This window comes from Aythya ferina (genome assembly GCF_964211825.1).
Source record: "Aythya ferina genome assembly, chromosome: 3".
NCBI classification, from domain to species: domain Eukaryota; kingdom Metazoa; phylum Chordata; class Aves; order Anseriformes; family Anatidae; genus Aythya; species Aythya ferina.
In genome coordinates this window covers 82,723,286-82,744,460 of record NC_140298.1, presented here as the reverse complement: position 1 = coordinate 82,744,460, position 21,175 = coordinate 82,723,286, and the positions used below count along the sequence as shown (strand labels likewise).

The following is a 21,175-nucleotide window of genomic DNA, read 5'->3' as shown; positions in this document are numbered from 1 at the left end:
TTCCATGCTGATTTATGAAAACCAGGTCCTTGAAGATGAGTCCATTGAAATAGACATATAAGATCACTAACTGCCTCTGAGAATAGACGTCCCAATGACTTCAAAGCATCATTTTCCTGCTGGTGATTACTTGGCACTAGCTACCAGCCAAACTGAAGTGTTAGGAGAAAGAAGAAATACCATTTGTTACTCCTGTCTTGAGGGAAAATAAATGGCCAGTATACATTTCTGCACACTGACATCATTTTCTTCATGTTTCAAGAATAAGAGTATTTCTGAGAAAAGGGAGAGAAGATAACATTGAATGGAGTGGTTGAAAAGTTGAATGGAGAAGCTGAGTTAGCTTTTACACAACAGAAAACTGAAGGCCAGGCCATTGCAGACACAACAACAGTACGACTGTGATGTGAACATGGAGCTGAGAGCCACTAGTTGTAACTTTTGATCCTGGTCCTTCCAAAAGCTCCAAGCAAGACCACAGGGTGCTATTTCTGTGCTAATGTATCTCAGCTTCCTGTCAGTAACATGTAGGTAATGTTTAGCTGCCTCGTGGGTATATCTTCTGAAGATTTATAACTGTACAATTCTTTGAGACAAGATAAAAGACTATTATTTAACCGAGCAAGTGATAACTCTTCATGAAATTCATCTTCGAAAGCTCAACTGATCATTACTATACAGTGTTTTTCTGAAGATTAGCAATTTGGAAAGAAATGCAGAGCTACATATGGTAGTGTACACAATTTTAACTTAACATTTTTTTGTTAAAAAAAAATTGTTTAACTTTTTTTTTTTTCTTGAGGTGCTTAAGACTGTTAAAAAAATAAAGAATGGCTGAGAAGCTTATTGCAAAAGTAATTACGTTTAAAGTCATTTTCAGCATCTTTTCATGTTTGCTCTTTTAATTTAATGCTGATTGCTTTTTCCCAGACTTATTCAGAAGGCAAGATGGCTTAACATTGCTCTTACATTATAGTTTTAAACCATTTTTAAGGGGGGGGGGGGGGGGGAAATTTCTAATGAAATACATATTAATATTGAAATACATATTAAATGAGTAATCAGCAGCATTGCTCACAGCTTTATTACTTCAGAAGAACAATTGATTTTATGTCTCATGACTGGGAACCCAGAATTTTATCTCAGTTGTAGCATCAAACAAAGATATTCATTCTTCTGAAAACTTTTATATATGCTTAATCATACTGATTAATTTGGAACAACTGAAAGAAAATGATTTTGTGTTCTGGGATTTATATAGTATTTAGGTACCACTGTGAATAGGCACGAACATTGAAGCCCAGAACAGAAACCTGGAGTTCAGAGGATGTTGCCTGCAAGATAATAAAGGCTGGCTCACAATTCTAAAATACTCTTTCAATGTACACAGGAGCATATACCACATTTTGAAAGACTTTTCATACTAGTAAATGCTGGAGTCACAGAAAATGAAATCAATTTCCGTAGAATCTTTCCTATGTCCTGTTCAAAAGTCATGTTAGACCTATACTGTTCTTTGAAAGTACTAGTGCATTGTAACCTAAAATGTCAGAAATAGACATTGCATATCCAAAGCTAAAAATATATATTTATATATATATTTTTAATAGTAGACTCAATACATACCTTGTGCTGATAATTGATAATGATTTAAGTGCATTTGTTAGCCAGGAGTCTGTCAGAGCTTCAATCTCTGCTCTTAATTGCAACCATGCATCTCTTTTAGCAGGTCCCAGGAGTCCTTTTATGTAAAAAAGCAAGAAAATAAATAAAATTAAATTCTGTATTTGTTGGAATGTATATATTTTTGCTATTTGTTTCAATTTTACATTTCACCACAATATGAAAAAACATCATCCTATTATTTTTCATATATTCAGTATACATGACTATGTTCAAAGTGTACTTCCAAAAAGTACATATTTTTCAAACCAATCTTGGATTTTTGCAATCTTGGATGCATTAGGAGATCCTATAAGAAAAACTTAGTAAACCTATGTATATTAATGATTCAAGTGTTCTTAATATATAAAAACTCCATTCATGACATAAATGAAGGGCAAGGCAGAACAATTAAAAGCCGTCCAACTATTACTACCCTTTGCTCCTGTTGCTTTATCCTGTGGCATTTAAAGACTCTGAACTACTAAACATAAAATATACATATGCCAGATTTAGGTAATTTAGAAAAATATGCCAGATTTAGGTAATTTAGAAAATCATTAAACTAACGACTAATTCACTGTCCATGTTAATAGACTGCTACCCATTTCTGAGAAAGAGCAAGCAATAGTAAAAGAACACCAAGCTAGTTTTGCTGAAGGTGAGATTTCCCTTGAGTTTCAGGTTGTTCTGAAATAAATTTCATCTGAGTTGAAAAAGTCTATGTTGTAGAATGGGAGAGTGTTCACTTCGATTGCTTCCTGGTTGGATTGGCCTTGTTTCATACTCAACTGTGGCTTTAGAAATATTCCCTATTATCTCAGTCTCTTCTTGAGGTAGTCCTATTGATTAGGACTTCTTGAGGTAGATCTATTTCCTTCTTTCCTTCCTCAGAAGAGGCCTCTGCAAGTCGCACAGGACTCTCTAGGACAGATTCTTGCCACTAGGCTGCTATGATTTCTTAAAGGCTTGCTGGCACTGACATGAGTGAGTACATGAATGAAACTAGTAAGAGAAGAGTTCCTGTCCCAAAAGAAATTGGATTTCTTGTAAACAAAATTAACTGTATATGCTATAGAGTTAACAAAAGGGACTAGTGGTATGGCAATGTTAGAGGTTTTTTTGCATCCACTAGAGAAAACAGACTAGCAGGTGCAGAACAGAGAATTAAGCAGCAAGTATGTTGTTACCAACTGGTTCAAGAAATTGTAGGATGTAAAAGAAGGCCATCCAGAAGTAGTTTGTACTGTGGAAATTACACAACCTCTTTCCTAGAGTAACAACTTGTTCGATGTAGAATAAGTGTCTCTTTACCAAAAGTAAGTCAGGAGGATGTAGGTACAACTAATCTAGATCTGAAGGATAAAAGGGACCTCTGTGCAAATAAAATGGAAGCCTGCCTTGCTTATCCATCTCTGGTTCTCCTGCACAACAGCACAATGTTGGATCTGTCCGTACAGTCAGGGACTTTCAATAGCTCAAGATCCAGTCAAGTAATTTTCTATTCACTCTGTGGTTTGCAAGGCACTTTCATTTGGCAAAAGTTCATTGTCATGAAGTTGAACCCGACCAGCATTCTAAATTGTTTGTGACAGTTAAACTCACCTCCTATGTTGTTCTTGTAAGTATTATACAACTCTTTTACTCTTCTGTAACGGAAAGCCAGCTTCCTCATCCAGTCAACCCCTCCTCTTACACCTGTTGGCAGACAAAGGTTTGCACTACTTGCAGCTGCATGGAAGCCATCAGTTGCAAAACTGTAGGTACTGCAAACACCCAAAATACAGTAAAAATAAATACAATGTACTCCTGTAAATGCTTAATGTATTTAATCTTTAAAGAAAAAAAAATAAAAAAGAAAAAGTAAATGCTCTATCTTACCTTAGGTCTTGTCCATTATCATCAGAAGAAACATCATCTATGTGAACTTGATCACATTCCTATTGAAAAAAAAAAAAAAACATCAAATGATAAATTATTTTAAAGGAGAATGTGTTCACCATATGCTCAATACAGATGAAGAAATGATGGTTGCAGGCCACTAACTAAACCTGAAGATGGCAGTGTATGCACACTTACAGCTTTTTGCCACCATCAATGTCCTTAAAACCATACAACCTTTAATTCCTATGCTGTATAAATTATCAGTTAAAACAGGCCTTTAGAAAAGTGCTCTGTAATTTTAGTGTGACTTTCCATAAAAATATATTTAAATTGAAAAAAAGGACAATTACAATTCACTCCTGTAGTCTCTGTAGAACACCAACAGTCCAAAATCACTGTAAACTTATTCCCCTGCTCCCTAAAAGTTAGTGATGATGAACCTTAAAAGGCATGTTATTTGTGTTGAGTGTCTCGGAGTTTGGATGCTTATCAGATTCTTGTCTTGATTTATCCAAATGATTGTGGCTGGGAAATTGCAGATAATCAAGTGGTCCTGGAGAACTTGACTATTTCCTGGTTTAAAAAGGGATGGAAGTAATTCCCGGGAACTGAGGTACGTTGAAAACCTGATCGCCACCCCCCCACCCCAACCCCCCCCCAGTCTGTTTTTATGATTGGGTAGCTATTAAATATCATTTTCTGCACAAAAGTTACAGGAGAAAGATAGGAAAATGCAGGAGAAGCACAAATAAATAAAAAACTCAAGCCACCATGCAACAGTAAATACAAGCAGGGATCGTATTACTAATTTCTGTAGTTGCTAGCAGCAATAACCTACCCCAAAGACACACTGGAAATTCAGTATTCAGAGACTTTACATTACTGTATGGAAGTGATTAAAAAAAAAAAAAAAAAAAAAAAAAAAAAAAACATTTAAAATAGCTGTTATTAACATAATCCTATTTTTTTTATGAAAAAGTTCAAGGATATATTTAAATACAAATAACTCCTCAGCTAGTGTTTTCCAATTTAGTCTCACCATAAGACAAAACGAAGCTGCACTTTCAAAATGAACAGTTTAATGCTTCAAATAGTCATTTGAGTCATCTACTTCAAACAATATTTCTCACAAGCAACTACCATTTCTGTCCAAAACTTTGTTTGCTTTTCACTGAATGAAAACATCAGTAGACTTTTATCCACATGAAGTTAAAAAAAAATAGCAATTTGTGTATAAAATAAACACATAACACTTCATTTTAATACAAGCAATCATAATTAAAAAGTATGTACCAAGTCTAAAAGAATGAATGGCCAAATTGAGCTCAGCTTAACACATTAAGACAAGCATGAAAGACCTGCGTTCAAGGAAGAGAAATGAATCATTCTTCTCCCCACTGGAGAAATAGAAGTTTTTGGTTTGACTAAGAAGATTAGCTTGAGCTTTAGAATATTTTAAAGAAGGTGCTTTTGGATGTAAATAGCAGATGAAAAGAGAAAGAAAAAGGGAAGTTACAGCTGAAATAAAAGATTCATTTCTTTACCCTAATTTATTATTTATACTCAAGATAAAAAAAAAAAAAAAAAAAAAAAAAGCAACTGGACTCCACCCAGTGTAGAAAAGAAGCTCAAAAATCAGATGAAAGGTCCCACTGGGAAAAAATTCTACTTTGATATTTTGCAATATCTGAGGAGCATCTGGTTTCCTAATCACCTCGACTGATTACACTGGAACTGGTCATAGCATGAGATAGTTCTAGAAGTTTAAAAAATGGTCCTGTGGATTTGAACATGTACTAATTAAATGGAGAGTACACAGAAGTCTTCATGGATAAGAAGGACTTCCTGTGCTGTTTGGGTTTTGTTAAGCTGTTCAGCTATATTGTTCCAGCCTTGAAAATTACAGATAACTGTTCCACTGACAATTTAATTAAGTTTAATATGAGTGGGTGGCAAAGGCTCAGCTGTTCACTTTTACTTTTTTATCTAACAATTTTTTTCATTGGCTTCAGCAACAGAAGAAGAGGGAAACATGATTGTTTGCCTCTTGTTCCTGAAATAAAGTTGCTAAGTTTTCAGCCATATGAAAGGATACAAATCAACAACATCCTGTACCTTCCTCCTTTTTCCCCTTTCTCTTCTCCCCTAAGATCTATTGCTCACCTCCTAAGCAATATGGCAATACTCATTTGCTGACCAACAGTAAACTCATGTGCCCCCCACTTTTCGCATCATTTTATTTTGTCCTGTTTACTTCATCAACTTCAAGTAAAATGATTACATTTTACTTGGGGTGAAAAAAAGAAAAAAAAAAAGAAGAAGAAAAAAAAAGAAAGAAAGAGGAAAGGGAAAAGGAAAAGGAAAAAGAAATAAAAAGAAAAAAGAAAAAGAAAAAGGAAAAAGAAAAAGAAAAAGAAAAAGAAAAAGAAAAAGAAAAAGAAAAAGAAAAAGAAAAAGAAAAAGAAAAAGAAAAAGAAAAAGAAAAAGAAAAAGAAGAAGAAAAAGAAGAAGAAAAAGAAGAAGAAAAGGAAAAAGAAAAGGAAAAAGAAAAAGAAAAAGAAAAAGAAAAAGAAAAAGAAAAAGAAAAAGAAAAAGAAAAAGAAAAAGAAAAAGAAAAAGAAAAAGAAAAAGAAAAAGAAAAAGCAGGCAGTTTAAGCAGACTGGAGGTAATTCTCATCAGCTGGTGGCACAACACTAAATCTGAATTGCTTGTAAAAGAGACCAAATAGTTGAGGGGAGGAGGGAAGGAAAGATCTCTGTCAATGTTAAAGTGAAATGCTTTTCACAGCAGCTACAGTATTGACTATACTCAAGTCACAAGTCAGTGCAAAGTCAAAACTAAGAAAGAAAAATATATGTCATAATACTGAGTGTACAGGATAGGAATCTAGGTATAATAACAGGCTTTTTCTTGAGGCAGTACCAATTTAAATTATATCTGAGAGCAGTCAATTCTTTGAAGCAAGTTTTAGAGACTGAAAATTTGAGAGTGCAGAATCAACAAATCACCCTTAAAATATTCAACACTATGCTTTCTCAGATTATACAGAAATCTCCCTTTTTATGTATTTGCTTCATTTTCTGTTAAAAACAGTTTGACCTGCTTCCCAAGTTTTAGGACTTATTTATATCTATTTTTTCTCCCTCATTTCCATTTCTCATGAGAAAACAGAACAAAACAAAACAAAACCTTCCTTAGAATATGATACGATTATGATATAAATGGAAATGTAATTCAGTTTGTTTGAAATAAATATACTTTTCTTACATTGATGATAGAGTTGGAAGATTCATGTCCAAATTCATGCTTGCAAACTGTAGAAACTGTTTTGTGGGTGTGCATAGCATGTTTTATCAACATTTCTAAAAGCTGCCTTAAAATTAATACTGAGATAAGAACAAAAAATTCCTTCTATTCCTTACCTGGTTGAGAACAGAATGCTTTACTCTGGCTATTGTTACTGATCTTAGTCCCAGCTCTAAACATTGTTTAGGCACATGAACTTTCTAGAGCACCAGACTCCTATTTTCATGGCAAAATACCAACTGCCCTCCCAAGTGATACTTCTCAAACTAACTAAAATTTATACACTGAGAATGAAATAGCTGGAGAACAGCCTAGCCTGAAATAAAACTGCAGCTTGGCTGATTAGGACATGGGTTACTGGGTCAGTGGGGAATGTCTCAACAGATTGGAATTTCTGCATCAGCAGTCATTGTAGTGAGACAGATTTGCATAAAGGAAGGAAAACTTTATTTTTGTATGTGATAACTTCCAATAACTTGGTTGTTATTACTAAACCCTGGTATGCAGTGCTTGTAACCTAGACAGAAAGATAAAAAAGGGGAGCCTAGAAGATGCTGTGACTGAAATATAAAGGAATCCAAAGGAATATAAATTCACTAGTACATTACAATTGCCATATCCAGAGACATGGTTTATTGTGGGATGTAAACGAAAGCAAGGCAGAAGGAATGAGACCTAATGGCTCAGCACTAGAAAAGAGAGATGAAGAAAGTATAAGTAATCTCAATAATCTGTCTACTGAAAAAAAAAAAGAAAAACATATATCCAGTGAGAACTGAAGGTCTCATGTCTTGATGACAATGACTATCAGCAGATCATCACCAAGATCATAGCCTACCTCCCTCCTCCTGTGGAAGGGTGGAGGAAGGAAAGCAGAGAGAGAAAGAGAACTGGGCAACTGGGGAATTCTCAGGATTCATCACTTGGTCATCGTGTAGATCCACTGTAATATTTAGTGCTTAGAAATGGACATGTGCTCTGCAAACATGTTTAAACAGACAGAGCTAATCATCTACGTATTAAAGGATGCATCTATGTACTTCGGCACAAGATGCCGTGCTTCAAAGTACAAAGCTTGGAATTTTGGTAATCTTATAATAGTTCTGAAACAAAGCTGAATTCCAAGCTAGAAAAGACCTAATTGCATATAGAAATGCAATCAAATCTAACAAATCAAACTGATCATGAAATTTTAAAAGAGCATCCCCAAGGACATTTTCTTGATTTATCTAAAACTGAAAACTATCAGGGTAATGTTCAAGCTCTGGAATGAACTGGTGTATGAATTTTTACACAGGATATTAAAACCATTCTATGAAGAATATACAAAAGATGATGACTCAGATTTGAGAGTCACCTATGAAAGCTGAATTGGAGATCTACAAATAAAATAAATAAAGAATGGAATGAAGCTTCAATGGCCATAACCAAGAATAAAGTATATAAAGAGGTCAAAGATCCATTTTGCTGAACTCTTCCTCTTGAATGCAGCACAAGCTTGAAGAAATCTGGGCACATGCTACTGAAAGGCTTAAAGTTCATTGGGTGTCACATGAAATCTGAACATGCAAGGGCAAAGGTCTGCTAAAAAGAAATTTAAGCAATGCTTTGAAAAATTGATTTGGAATCTATCGCTGGTACAGGGCACTAGAAAGAGAACCTTCACTGAATGCACTTGCATTGTCAAGTGATGACTCACTTAGACTGCAATAAAACACCGACTGGTGAAGGCATATCCAGGGTTTTACTGTCTTATGTTTCTGCTGCTGGAAAGAGGAAATACAGTGCAGGTATAGGGTGAAGTAGATCCTAGTTTCTTGACATGAAAAGAGCTGAGAACAAGTAAGGTCTGCAGGGCACGACAACGGCTTCAGCATGGTGCTTTTCCCACTGCCCACAGCTGACAAAGGAACAAAAGTGCACGCTAGAAAAACCAACAGCCCAGTGAATGAAAAAAATCTCTCTTTTTTTTTTTTTTTTTTTTTTTTTTTTTTTTTTTTTTTTTTTGTATTCATTCACCAAAGACCTTTCTCTAGCATTTTACACAAAACCTCAAAGTCTTCCACTTGCTGTTAGTGGAGAAATATCTGTACACAGAGGGAAATCAGGGATCCACTGTGACTAAGACAACAACTGATTTAGGTGAGGGGAAGGTCTGAAAAGTCTGCAGTTCAATTTAAGAGCTGTTTTTCATCCACTGTCTGTTCCACAAAATAAATAAAGAGATAAATAAACACAGCTGTAAGGCTGCCACATTCCACTTTAGCAGATAAAGACTTCTGGAGAGAAATGAAATGTCTGTGAAGCACTGCCGATGGGTCCACTCCCCAGGCAGTTGTCCCTTTGGCTGTCCGTCTGCGTGCTTCCCACAGGCAAGTGATCCCCAGTGGTTGCTCCCCAGGAACAAGCCTCTCCCTTTTCTGACCAGATGCCAAGTGGCACACCCTGGGTATGTTGTGACAAAACGTGTGGTCTCCTGGTTACCTCAGGAAGAAAACGTGGGCAACTAGGAGGCTCCACATTGTCAGGATGTGACACACTACATTCTGGATATTTGAAAGCCTGCCAGATCTAAAATTTTGCATGGGAACTTCTCTCCAGATTTTCCCCTTTTATCTGGAAGGGAAATAAATAAGTAAAAGATGAAAAAAATCTACAAGCTAGATAGTACAGGATTTGATACCCAACAGGATTTGATATGCAGAGACAGTGTCTGGATTGACCAAACTTCTATCTGTAATGCTTCCAGAAACCTGGTGATGAGTGTCTCCCAAGTGCATGGGACAGTGAAGAACCCAAACAAAGAAGTAGTTGTGTTATTGATCATGGTTTACTCAAAGTCTCTGAAAGGAATACAGGGTTATAAATTAAATTACTGGGAAGGTAACCAAAAAAGTATGGAATTGAATCAGATGTATAAATGGTGTTTTGAATCTTTAGATTCACAAAATTTATAAATAACTGTTCTTTTCAATGCTTACAAGTTCTTTAGTCTTTTTAACAAAAGAATAAATAAATCCAGAAATTTCTTAACTAAGTTCAGAAAGGCCTCTTTGTTAGTTTATATGGAAATAGAGACTTTATTATTCCATAAACCTTAATTTTTATTCCATAGACTACTTTGGCATTTTCCAGAATGAGCCATTCCTGTCTGTAATCTGTCACTTGAAACTCACAGTATTCTTCAGGGGGTAGAGAAGAGGAGAAGATGACCTGCACATAAGCTTCTATATTCTAATAGAAAGGTTTGGACACTGATGATAAGAAGAAAATTGAGATGTGTCCTCAGTTTCTACAACATTGGAGATGACACAGTCACAGTTCACTAATGTTGCAGTCTTTGAGATAAATGAAGAATATTCTATCTTTGAGCAAGAAGGGTGGCCAAAAGGATACTCAGGAGTGTGAAGATAATAGTGCAGTCTCTTAGATCAGATGATGCCACCCCCTCAAAGCAAATGTAGAGAACTTCAGGAGAAAGAATGGGAGACACTTACATCTCTCCTGGAAATCACTGCAGAAAAATCTAAATCCATAGGCATTGAAAAGATGGCCATAGGAGAAAGATCTTTACTGGAGAGGAAGGTGTAGTTTGCAGATTACACATCTCATGGAAGGAGTCTGGTGCCACAGAAACTCACCGCCACCTGGCTAACACCTCTCTGATTAGCATATGACAAATCCAAAGTCTGGAAAGGCATATGGCATCACACATAACAAACAGTAATGCACAGCAAAACCACTGTGTCAAAACCCCAGATATAACAGCATTTATATTCCTTTGATTCTTACCTCTAAATCATTAAAAAATAAGTGTGTATCAGCAAGATTAAAAATCATTTCTTCCATTCGTAGTCCAAGAGTCACTGCCATTGGTGGATCCTTAAAAAACAGAAATCAAGGTTAGCTACTTAAATACCTTTAAGTTACATCATGACTTTAAAAAATGTTATATACAAAGTATTTTGAAAAATAACACTGCAACAAATTTCTCTAAAATCCTTTCAGTATTAAGCTATTTTAGTATAACACTACAAGAAGAGTTTGCTGAACCTGTGTGAAAACATTCGGGGAACTGGGTATGTTGAATCATCTTTTTTGAAAGCTGAGACTTTTGTAACCTGGCTAAACTATGGCAAAAGGAACAATCTGGTGGCCCTGTGTAAACCTGCATAAATAAGGCTGTAAACAGGCAGGGTACTTTCCACTAAATATACCAAAGAGAAAATATATATTTATTAAAATAAAAAATATACTATATTTTTCATCCCTGAGTCTTTTATAAAAATATGTAAGTATCTTGATTGTCAATTTGTGGGCAGAAGAAAAAAGAATCAAGAAGCTGTAACTGATTTTTCTGAGCCCATGTACTGTTAGTGGCAGAGGCTGGAACAAAATTATTCCATGTGATACCCAGTCCACCACACAATTCTTCTGGCCTCTTAGCTTATCTTCACAATTTTTGGATACATAGAAGTCCTCAATAAAGCCATGATAAACAGGATTAGGAAAGGTATTTTACCTCTACCAAATGATTTCTTTGTAACTGATTATCCTACCCATAGGAAGGCATAGGATTATCATAACCATAGGAAGGTATGGTTTATGTGGCCTTTTCGATTTCTAATGTTTCTGTTTTAAAAAAGTACAAAAGGCAGTCTGAACCCTTGTCCATTTCCCCAGACTGAGTTTCAAATAAATAAATTGTCACTGCCTTACCTCTGCTTATGTCTATATAAGTTCTTCCCTAAACTCTGCTGCTCCAATATGCATCCTCACTGTGCTTTGTCCTTTCCAGTCTAAACATGTACTGTTCTCCTGTGCAGACAGGAGAATTCCCAGGATCTCATGTATGGTTTTATTGCAGGTATTCTACGAAGTTCCTGCAAGCATTCTTCTAAGTATTCTTAAGCATGTTTACAATCTATGGCACAATTCTTTAGGTACTCTACAGTAATGTGAAAGCATATGCAAATTTGATTTTGTTACAGATAATCTCTTCACTTATTTTGAAAAACAGGATTCCTGTCCCTGGATGGGATTCATTCAAAATGTTTCTGTTTGTTTGTAGGTCAGCTTTCATTTTATCAAATCATGCTACCTCAGCAAGATACAATAAATTTCCTGTTTTGAAACGTTTGTCTAAGAGCCTTTATTGTGCAGCAAATGTGAGGCGTTTAATTTGATTTTGCTAGGCTTGCTAGGAAAGACGTTGAGAAAAATTACATCATCTTACGTTTCTTTAAGGATAAGAGCACACATGGACAGTTTCTGATGACTACCTGACAGCTGGTAACTAGTTATTCCACTGCCTTAATCATCTGCCTGAGCTTGTGAGGTTCAGCTAACATTTTACACTTAAGATACTACAATATTTTTCAAAAGTGGTTATGATACTCTTCTCATTAAAACAAGAACAAAAATCTAAATTTCGTAATTTAAAGTGATTGACACTTGTGAGTTTTTAGAAATCTTTTTTTTTTTTTTTAAATACCTTGATATTACAAGTCTAAAAGTTTACCAGTATGTTCCCATCTGGAAAAAAGAAAAAGAAAAAAGAAGAAGAAGAAAACAAAACAAAACAAAACCAAAAAAACACCATCCCATTCAAAACCTGAAATGATCATTCATTAGTATTAGGATCAAAGGCTTCCCAGTCAGGATCATACATCTGCTACTCTAGGGCTTCACAAAGACAGATTAAAAGATGGCTTCTGCCCTGAAGCACTTAGAAAACTAATGGTAAAATCTGAAACATAGACATATTTTGACCCTTGCTCATGAAAATGTCAGACTTGAAGAGGAGAACAGCGTGTAAGAAATTGTAATGATCCAAAGTTAGATACAATGCTCTGGCACTGAAAGAAAATATTTCTATATTGGCCTTTGAACTGGTCTAGACTACCTTTTAGAAGTAAAAACCAAAGGCAGTGCCTAGTAACGTAACTTCATCCCATACATCTTCTGCAATCATGTTCACTGGATCTGAAAACCATGTGGGTGAAGGCAGCAGCAAGTGTAAAGGTCAGTTTTCCAAAGGGATGATTAAAGAACGCACGTTAGCAGATTTGCAAAAAATCATGTAAGATACTTAGAACACAAATCATAAAAATACTTTGGACTCATGAGATTCCTCATCAAGCCATAATGCTTTTATCAAAATGTCATCATGTATACACGTGTTCCTCTCTCCTTTCCCTTGCAGTTTCTTCTGTGCACAGTAAATTATGATTTTTTTTTCTCCTTAGATACAATATAAGAGTTTTTGCAATGTTTTTTTTTGCCTCAGTCCTATGAACACTAAGGTATGTGCATAGCTTTATGCACAGGTGGTAACTCATTATTATTTATGTGAGTAAAGTTACTCACTGGAGTGCTTCCAAGACTGGAATCTTAAACTTCTGATTCTCAGCCTCTTTTTTTCTCCTTCCTGGGAAGAAGTGGAGTGAAATGAGGAAATATGCTATAACATATTCCATTATAATCCAATTTATTTTTACAGAAACTATCAAATATGTATCACAATTTCCTGCTTTGCCTAGTATACTTGAAAGATATAAATATGACATAGCTTTTATTATTTTCTTATTAGTAGAACATTTGTAACCAACTATGCCTGACTTTATTACTGTTAAAATGAGATTTCCTACATTCCTGTTTTGACAAAGGCATGTGTAGGGTATTGCCAGGTACTATATGTAAAATAAAATAAAACGAAGAGACTTCATTTCAGCTTAGCATGAAATCAGTCTGTGATCTCCCTGTAACAACTTCTACTAAGAAGAGTCACTGGAATTGAAATCTCAAGACAGGAACAATTCCTCCTTGAATAAATTTGAACAAACATGCACTGCAACTGTTTAACAAGAATTAGACATCAAGTTCCAGCTCTTGCCATGTAAGTCCATCCTTTCACATAGAAAAATAAACAGAGGAAGCAGATTTATCAGTGTCTTGTGGTTTTAAAGTGTTTGCAGAATGTGGAGGAACATCCCAATCTTTATTTTACTGTCTTTCAACTCAAAGCAGGAGTTGCAGACTGACTCAAGTGGCACAAAGAACTGAGTTGAAAAGAGAGAAATGTGCAGCTGATATAGATTCAAGCACAGCAAATTGAGAAATTAAATGAAAGGCAGACTAAACTTCTGCCAAAATGTTGTTTTGTGCTACTCTGCATAAGCACATACTAAAGAGGAAATTATTATTATTATTATTAATAATAATAATAATAATAATAATAATAAAGAAACTAAACAAAACAAATCTGGAAGTTTTACCCAGATAATTTGCAGAATAAACCAGCAAAACTCTTTGGCCCTCAGAGGGGCCATCTGATTTTAGCCAGATATCACTAGCATGCAAAGGAAACAGGACCAGCTATGGCACTTCTGTATACCAAAATACCACTTTAGTTACATTATTTTGAAGGCACTAATCTGGAGCCAGACTGTCTGCCTTTGGACTTTTCTACTAGACTGGTCCATCCACTAGAATGCCTCCTGGGAGACTAGGTAAAAATATCCTGGGACAACCAATATTTATATGTTTTGACCAAGAGAAAAGTGGCTTGAATGAAGCCCCAAAAGCTCAGTGGTCATTATTGGAAGAAAACTATTTAATATTATTTTGGAAGGTCAGTTTTCAGCACAAGATGTTCAAAAATAACTTAATTTCTTGGAAAAATAAAATACAAACATAGCAAAGAATTTTATACAAAGCCTCACATAACAAGTAGGTAAACAGGCAGTCAGGTAGATTTATTCTGACAGGAATTTGTATGCATGAAGCATTAAACATAAGCAAGAAATCAAACAAGCAAAATATATGAATAATGTTATAAGAATAGATTTTCAATGGATGGCTGTCCTGAACAGACTTACAACAGCAGTGACCCCTGGAACAAAATTAAAAAGAAAAAAAAAAAAAAAAAAAAAAAAAAGTAGAAATTTTTAACTTATATACTAATATTTTTTAGCTTAAAGACACTTCCCTACATTACATAGGAATCCCAGATTTAAGTTCAGCTCTCACAATCTCATAGGGGACACTCGTTCCCAGAGAGTTTCACATAAGTGGTAATGGAGAAAGAGAATACATCTCTTAATAACCATATCTGGTGGCTGATGAAGGACAACTCACGTACTCCACAAGGAGTTTCTGTTCCGTGCTCTCCAGAAGGCAGTAGGAAAATGGACTCAGAGGTCTCAGACAATGAGGGAGTGAATGGAGAGCACAACTGGAAGTCATGAGAGATACATGATTAATATAGACGAACTAAAGCATGTTCATGAGTGAATTTGAGAGTGTCAACATGTGTGCTAATAGTGACAAAGTTTTTCTGTTTAATGACTAGAGAAGCAGTATGTGAGCAATAAAAACCTTCGGAGCCTGTTCAAGAGAAGTCTACAAGGTTAACATGGCCTCCCTGACAACTTCCTGGCATTTGCAATTCTATAAAAAATGTCAGGATGTGATCATGAAGTGTGGATTGGTTTTGATTTTTGCACTTGGAGATCACATTCTCATCTTCCCAAGGGTATGAGGGACTTTCATACTATTTGTTTTTACCAGTTCCACTTTAACTCACAACATTTATCTGTGCATCCTTGCCCTCTGGTTTGACCTGGTAGAAATGAATGAAATATAAATGCTCTGAGGTAGAAAAAATGCAACTTAATCAGCCTTATATCACTGAGAATAACTGGAATATAATGGAACAAAGAAAATATGCTGTTCACAGGGAATAAGAATGTACATCATAAACTTTAACAGATGATGAAATATAACACATGTCCTGTCACATCAACAAATCCTTACTTAAGAGTTCAGCATTGTAGAAAAATGTATCTGCCAACTAGTGCTCAGCTGCAAAAAACATCATCAGCCACACAAGTCATAATATAACAGCTCAAATGATGATGTTCATGATTTACTACTGCAATCAATAATTAAAAATAGAAATGTACTAATTTTATGAAGTATGAGGCAGATGAGCAAATGAGGTGAACAATGAGAGGTACTTTCAATGCTGGGAAACAGCACAGTTACCCTGAAACCTAACAGAGGTATAAGGTATTTTTTATTCTCTCCTTATATTAATTCTGACCAATGTGATCAGATAACCACTACACCAAAAGTCAGACAGAAGCACCAACAGGTAGAAAACAGCAAGACACAGAATCGTTCTCTGGATACACTTTATATCTTGATATTTTAAAGTGATACATTGATCCGCCTCTGGCCAAATATCTCCTGCTTCAGTTGAGTTCAAAGCTATGCTCTACTGGTGCTGAGGTAAGAGGCAGCAATTTGCTGGTCTCTCCCCCTAGCTATAACAGCATGACAGCCAACCCCACATACTGCACTCCATGCATTCTATAATGCACAGAAAAGTGAGATTTTTTTAAAACTATTATTATTAATATTTTGTTTTTCCTTGCTCACTGGAAGAAATTAGGTAAAGACATAATGAAAAAGGAGAATGAAAGTTCACATATCAAGAAAGAGATATAAGAGAATGGAGAGGGTAAATATCCTTGCTTGTTTGTGTATTTGCACTGGTCCTAAACACAGCATTTCACCTTTTTAAAGTACAAAGTGAGCACACTTGGTATAAAAAGACTCCTTCCCTTCCCGCATTAAAGACTCTCTAATCTCATTTAGAATATTTAAATACAGAATATTTAAACCCAATAGTAATATAAAATAAACATGGAAAAGATACACATGTGCAACTGAGCATCTATTAATATTACACACCTTTAATTTTATTTTTATTTTTTTATTCAGAGAAAAAAACATCACAAAGAAATAATTTAGTATCATTATTATTTTGTAGTACCCTAAGAATTTTTCATTGTACAGGCTTTCTAGGAAAAAGTAGCACCTGCAACATTTCCAAAAGACCACTGTGCTCACTAGGAACTTCATTATTCATGGGCTATTTATCCTCATAGTGATCCAATTCTCATAACCTTGGTTTGAATTAAGACCTTGTTTATAGATAGAGATCATATGCAGGAATGATAAGGGCTACATCTGCTAGAGCGGTCATGCGCCAGAAGCTGACTGAGGTGCAGCTGTGCCATCTTTTCATTCTCTTATGTCTAACCTCTTAGGCACTTAGGCTCAGACAGATCCCATCTTAAGTTTAGACAACACTTCAATGACATGCAAAAGTTAAAGCCTACTAATGATAAGCTCTGCTTGTATTCCCTTTTGCACTGCCCCATCCTACTGTTGCAGTCAGCAATACACATATTCCAGTTTAAGTGGTACCTTATTACGTTCTCTATAAATATGTTAAAGGTAGTTACTGTAGGGTAAAAGAAAAACAAAACAAAACAAAACAAAAAAAAACTACTAATTTTCTATTACAGTCCCTGGAAATGAACACATTTCCCTATTTGTATGGATGTTGCTTATCAGTACAAAAAAAAAAAAAAGTTACTTAAGAATTCCTCTCCTTTTACTTCATGATTGTCCATGACATTTGTTTACTGATGCTGATCTCAGCAGTATAAATACATTAATTTCATGTGCCCTTGGGATATTTTTGGTTTATACAGGCCAGCTTTATCTGCTGACAATACTACTGGCTGTTAATATGCCTTTACTGTTTCTAACATCTCTGTATGGAGAATCACTTATAGTAACAGCTGAGTTCTTAAAGACCAGTGGCACTGGTCTTTTTCAAGTATCTATACTCATAACAAAAGCAAGAATCCAAGAGGAATTACTTTTCTGTAGCTGTCTTTAAGACAGTTTATAGTTATCCATAAATTTTTGCGAGTTAGAAAAATCTGCTCTGATTTTTAAAACTTTGTAATAGTTGATTCAGACTTTGCTAATAGAGTATGTGAGGTGCATGAGATGGAAACATCCTGTGGGCACAATCAAACACGGATGAAAGAAATGACAGCATCACTGTGGCAATTCTGCAAGCTCCGTGGTAGTCTGTGGGCTATACTCAAAAGTTATACAAATGTTCATGTTCAGCTAGGTTTCTCTCTTGATTTGCTAATTAGAAATTAGAAATGGTTCTGACAAAGTAGCTGTTGTTTCTGTGTTTGAAAAACAGCAGAAGTTTTTGACAGAGTACTGAAATGATACAGCACTGTTAAGTTGAAACATAATGAAGCCTATTTTGTATAAGACATGAATAACTACACTTAGAAATCCAGAAAATCAGATTTTTGTCTGGGCCTGTGAGTTTTTTTATTACCTTTCTCTTTTTATAACCACAAATATCTGCCTTGAAACACAGAGGACTGGCCCATCAGCAGTTATAATCTGCAGGTTCTGGCTTTGGAAATTTCTGACCCATTGGCTGGGGAGTTTGGGTGTGGAAAGCTTTTCTCTAATGTACTTTCTCACAGGCTTCACTTAAGCATCTGATTCTGGCTGAGATAAAGAGGCAGGAAACTTATGATAAACAAGCAGTTCTTCTGCTTGTCTAAGTTTTAAGTTTTTCTTAAGCAAAAATAAGTTTGCATTAATTATTCTTAAATGGCACAACACCTAGTAAACCTTTTGCATGCATACCAACATTCTTCCTGTCCATTTTTCTCCCTTCCATACATTTGCCCTAATGTTTTTGTTTGATTAACTTCTGTCCTTCTTGGCAGCCCACTCCCACTGCTACATGATGTTTTTTCCCCCAGCCCCTTCTCCCCCTTGCTCCTGCCACCAGCAGGACTCCCTGCTGACTCAGCAGGGCAACTCCACCTTATCATCCAGTGTGCTGTGGCTCCTTTCCTCTCCCTCCTTCTCTCCCTCTTTTCTTCCCTCCCTCTTCCTGTTGCTTTCCCACTCACTGCTCTGTGACCTGAATGCCTTTTGGATCTCCTTGCAGGAAAGAGAATGAGTGCAACTGTCTGGTGGGGAGAGGGATTCACTCCCTAGCATTACTCAGACTAGAGTCAGCCAGTGGGACCGAAGATGCAATGGAAAAGCTGGGGAGTAAAAGAATAACATCTGCAGCTAGCATTTAAACAGGTCTGTCTTACTTACTCATCCTGATTCATCAGTTTCCCTGTAAACCCATCATTCTAGTTTTCTTATTTCTTCCTCCAGTTTTCTTACTTTTTTCCTCTACGCTTCCAAATACAGTCAGTTATTTCCATTTGCCCACTGAATCCATTGTCTGCCTGGAATGACTGTTCCAATGTAGCTCAGGAACCTTGTCCTTGTTCTCCTATAAACTCTTCCCTCATTTGTAACATCTGCTTCAGTCCTGCTTTGTATTTTGTACTTACAGTCCATCTCTTTTCTCTCCTTGACTTTTTCACGTTAACCTTCTGAAAATGGGGTTTACTACACACCTTCCCTTCCCTGAAGCCATTATGAACACATAGGTGTACAGGCCAGACAGCTATGATACAGTGAATCAACACGGAAATCATGGATCACATACCTTGCCATACTTTTGTGCATAGGATCCTGTAAGCAGTGAATGAAAGACTATGATTGTTTCATCCAAATCCCAAACAAATACACGCTGAAAAAAAAAAAAAAAGTGGAGACAATATTAATTAAACACAGATTTCAGAAACATGATGGGAGTCAAATGCATAGTTATCGTAATGATAAACTCACATACTCCTCTTAGTAACATAACAAGTCTTAGTGACTCAAGGTTCTTCTTTTCTCCTGCATAGCAAGAATCAATTCTTGGGCAGAAGTACTACCTGCCACACAGAATGTCATACAGGATTTAAATCTTATTTTAGGATTAAAAATATGTATATTAATAACAGTTACCGTATAAAAGCAATGTACATGGCATGTGAATTCAGTGCTTTGCACTGCAGCCTATCCTGTCACCTCAGCATTGACTATCATTAGCCAAGTCCTAGCAAAGGTCTGTTTTCTGCTGTACCCAGAAGTGGTCAGTGAAGGCATAGGCAGCATGGCTGGCCAGAGCTAACCACTCTGAACACCTGTCTCATGGTGGCAGGAGGCACAGCAGACAGGTGAGCAGCACATTCCTCCAATGCCAGTGTTACACACACGCAGGCGCTGAGCTTCCTTCTCCCGCATTATTATACTCCTGCATTAGCATGCTGCTAATGAAGGAGTACTAAGACTATAATTACCCCATTGTTAAGAGCTCATCCATTTTTTAAATCATCCCTGCATATATTAGGCAGGTATATTTCTTCACTAAGGCATCAATATTACACTTAAGTACTGTCATAACTTTACTCATGTCAGCTACATCACTGAAATCCACTGACATTAGTTAAAACATAAAGACAGGTCTGTTCATAACTACTTGAAAGGCTATGGACAAATGATCCTGCATATTTACACTGCATTCATAAATAAATGTAGTAACACTGAGAAACCTATTTGAGATTTCCTATTCAAAAAGCTGAAAGAAACTCTGACTATTTTGAATAAACAAGTCTTACAATTTTGCGGTTCTATTGTATGAAGAACTAAATGATCCATAATCAGAGCTAAAAAGTGGAAGGCTGAATCACATTTACTTTTCTTACCTTGTCATACAGAACTGTAATGTCTCATTACACATGTATATTAAAACAGCAGCTAATATCTGTTGTGTTCAGTTAGCGACATCAAGTCCATGATGTTTTCTAAAGTGCCTTAAGCTATTTCCACAGCTGTACTTTTCAGAATTTACTTTTCATCAGAAGAAACTTCCACATTACCATTCATCAATTACTGCAGGCATACCTCCAAGTCACTGTCCGGAGGGGGTGATGGATTATTCTTCCGCCCTCTACCCCGAGACTTTGACCCAGAACTCCTACATGTTCTCTCATCAAGATCTTTGATTGGCGTGGAGGGGCTCTGTACTGCGTCAAACTCCCCTGTAAAGTCAACCATTCATAGCAAAATTAGTGCTGGATTTTTAAGTAATAAACTTTTTTTTTTTTCTTTTTTTTTTTCTTTTTTTTCCACAGCTAGACAGACCTGTATGCAAACACAGCCACAAGATGTGCTTAAATAAATTGTACAAAATGAATGATACACAGTTTTTCCAGTGTAGAAAGAGTCTGCAGATGCCACAAACACTTTTGACTTTACAAAGAAAATGTTATAAATCTTAGTAGAATATGAGAGAGATAAAAATAATACATACGCTTGTGCAGACCTACACATAGATACATGAGCACACGCAAAATATTGATAGATCCAAGGAAGATGTATTTTAGAAGTCATACTTATCAAAAGTCAGACTTATCAAAACATGAAGTGCGTTTTTGTTAAAACAGTTTATTTCCCATTTTTGGAGTTCAGTTGGATTTATTTCCAAGTCCTGTGTTTTACCAGAACACCCTTCGGTACTCATCC

The 21,175-nt window shown here is 35.9% G+C and overlaps 1 protein-coding gene across 15 annotated transcripts in view; it reads right to left on the bottom strand.

The window, feature by feature from the left end:
- The window catches only part of EYA4 (EYA transcriptional coactivator and phosphatase 4), a 157,141-nt gene that overhangs the window by 8,586 nt on the left and 127,380 nt on the right, over window positions 1-21,175 (bottom strand). For all 15 annotated transcript variants that reach the window (XM_084513340.1, XM_084513332.1, XM_084513343.1 and 12 more), the window contains 6 exons: window positions 20,555-20,691; window positions 19,269-19,352; window positions 10,646-10,735; window positions 3,544-3,602; window positions 3,268-3,428; window positions 1,627-1,741 (listed from right to left, as the gene is read on the bottom strand). In XM_084513340.1, coding sequence (XP_084369466.1) covers window positions 1,627-1,741; window positions 3,268-3,428; window positions 3,544-3,602; window positions 10,646-10,735; window positions 19,269-19,352; window positions 20,555-20,691 — 646 coding nt within the window. The remainder of the gene's footprint in view (window positions 1-1,626; window positions 1,742-3,267; window positions 3,429-3,543; window positions 3,603-10,645; window positions 10,736-19,268; window positions 19,353-20,554; window positions 20,692-21,175) is intronic.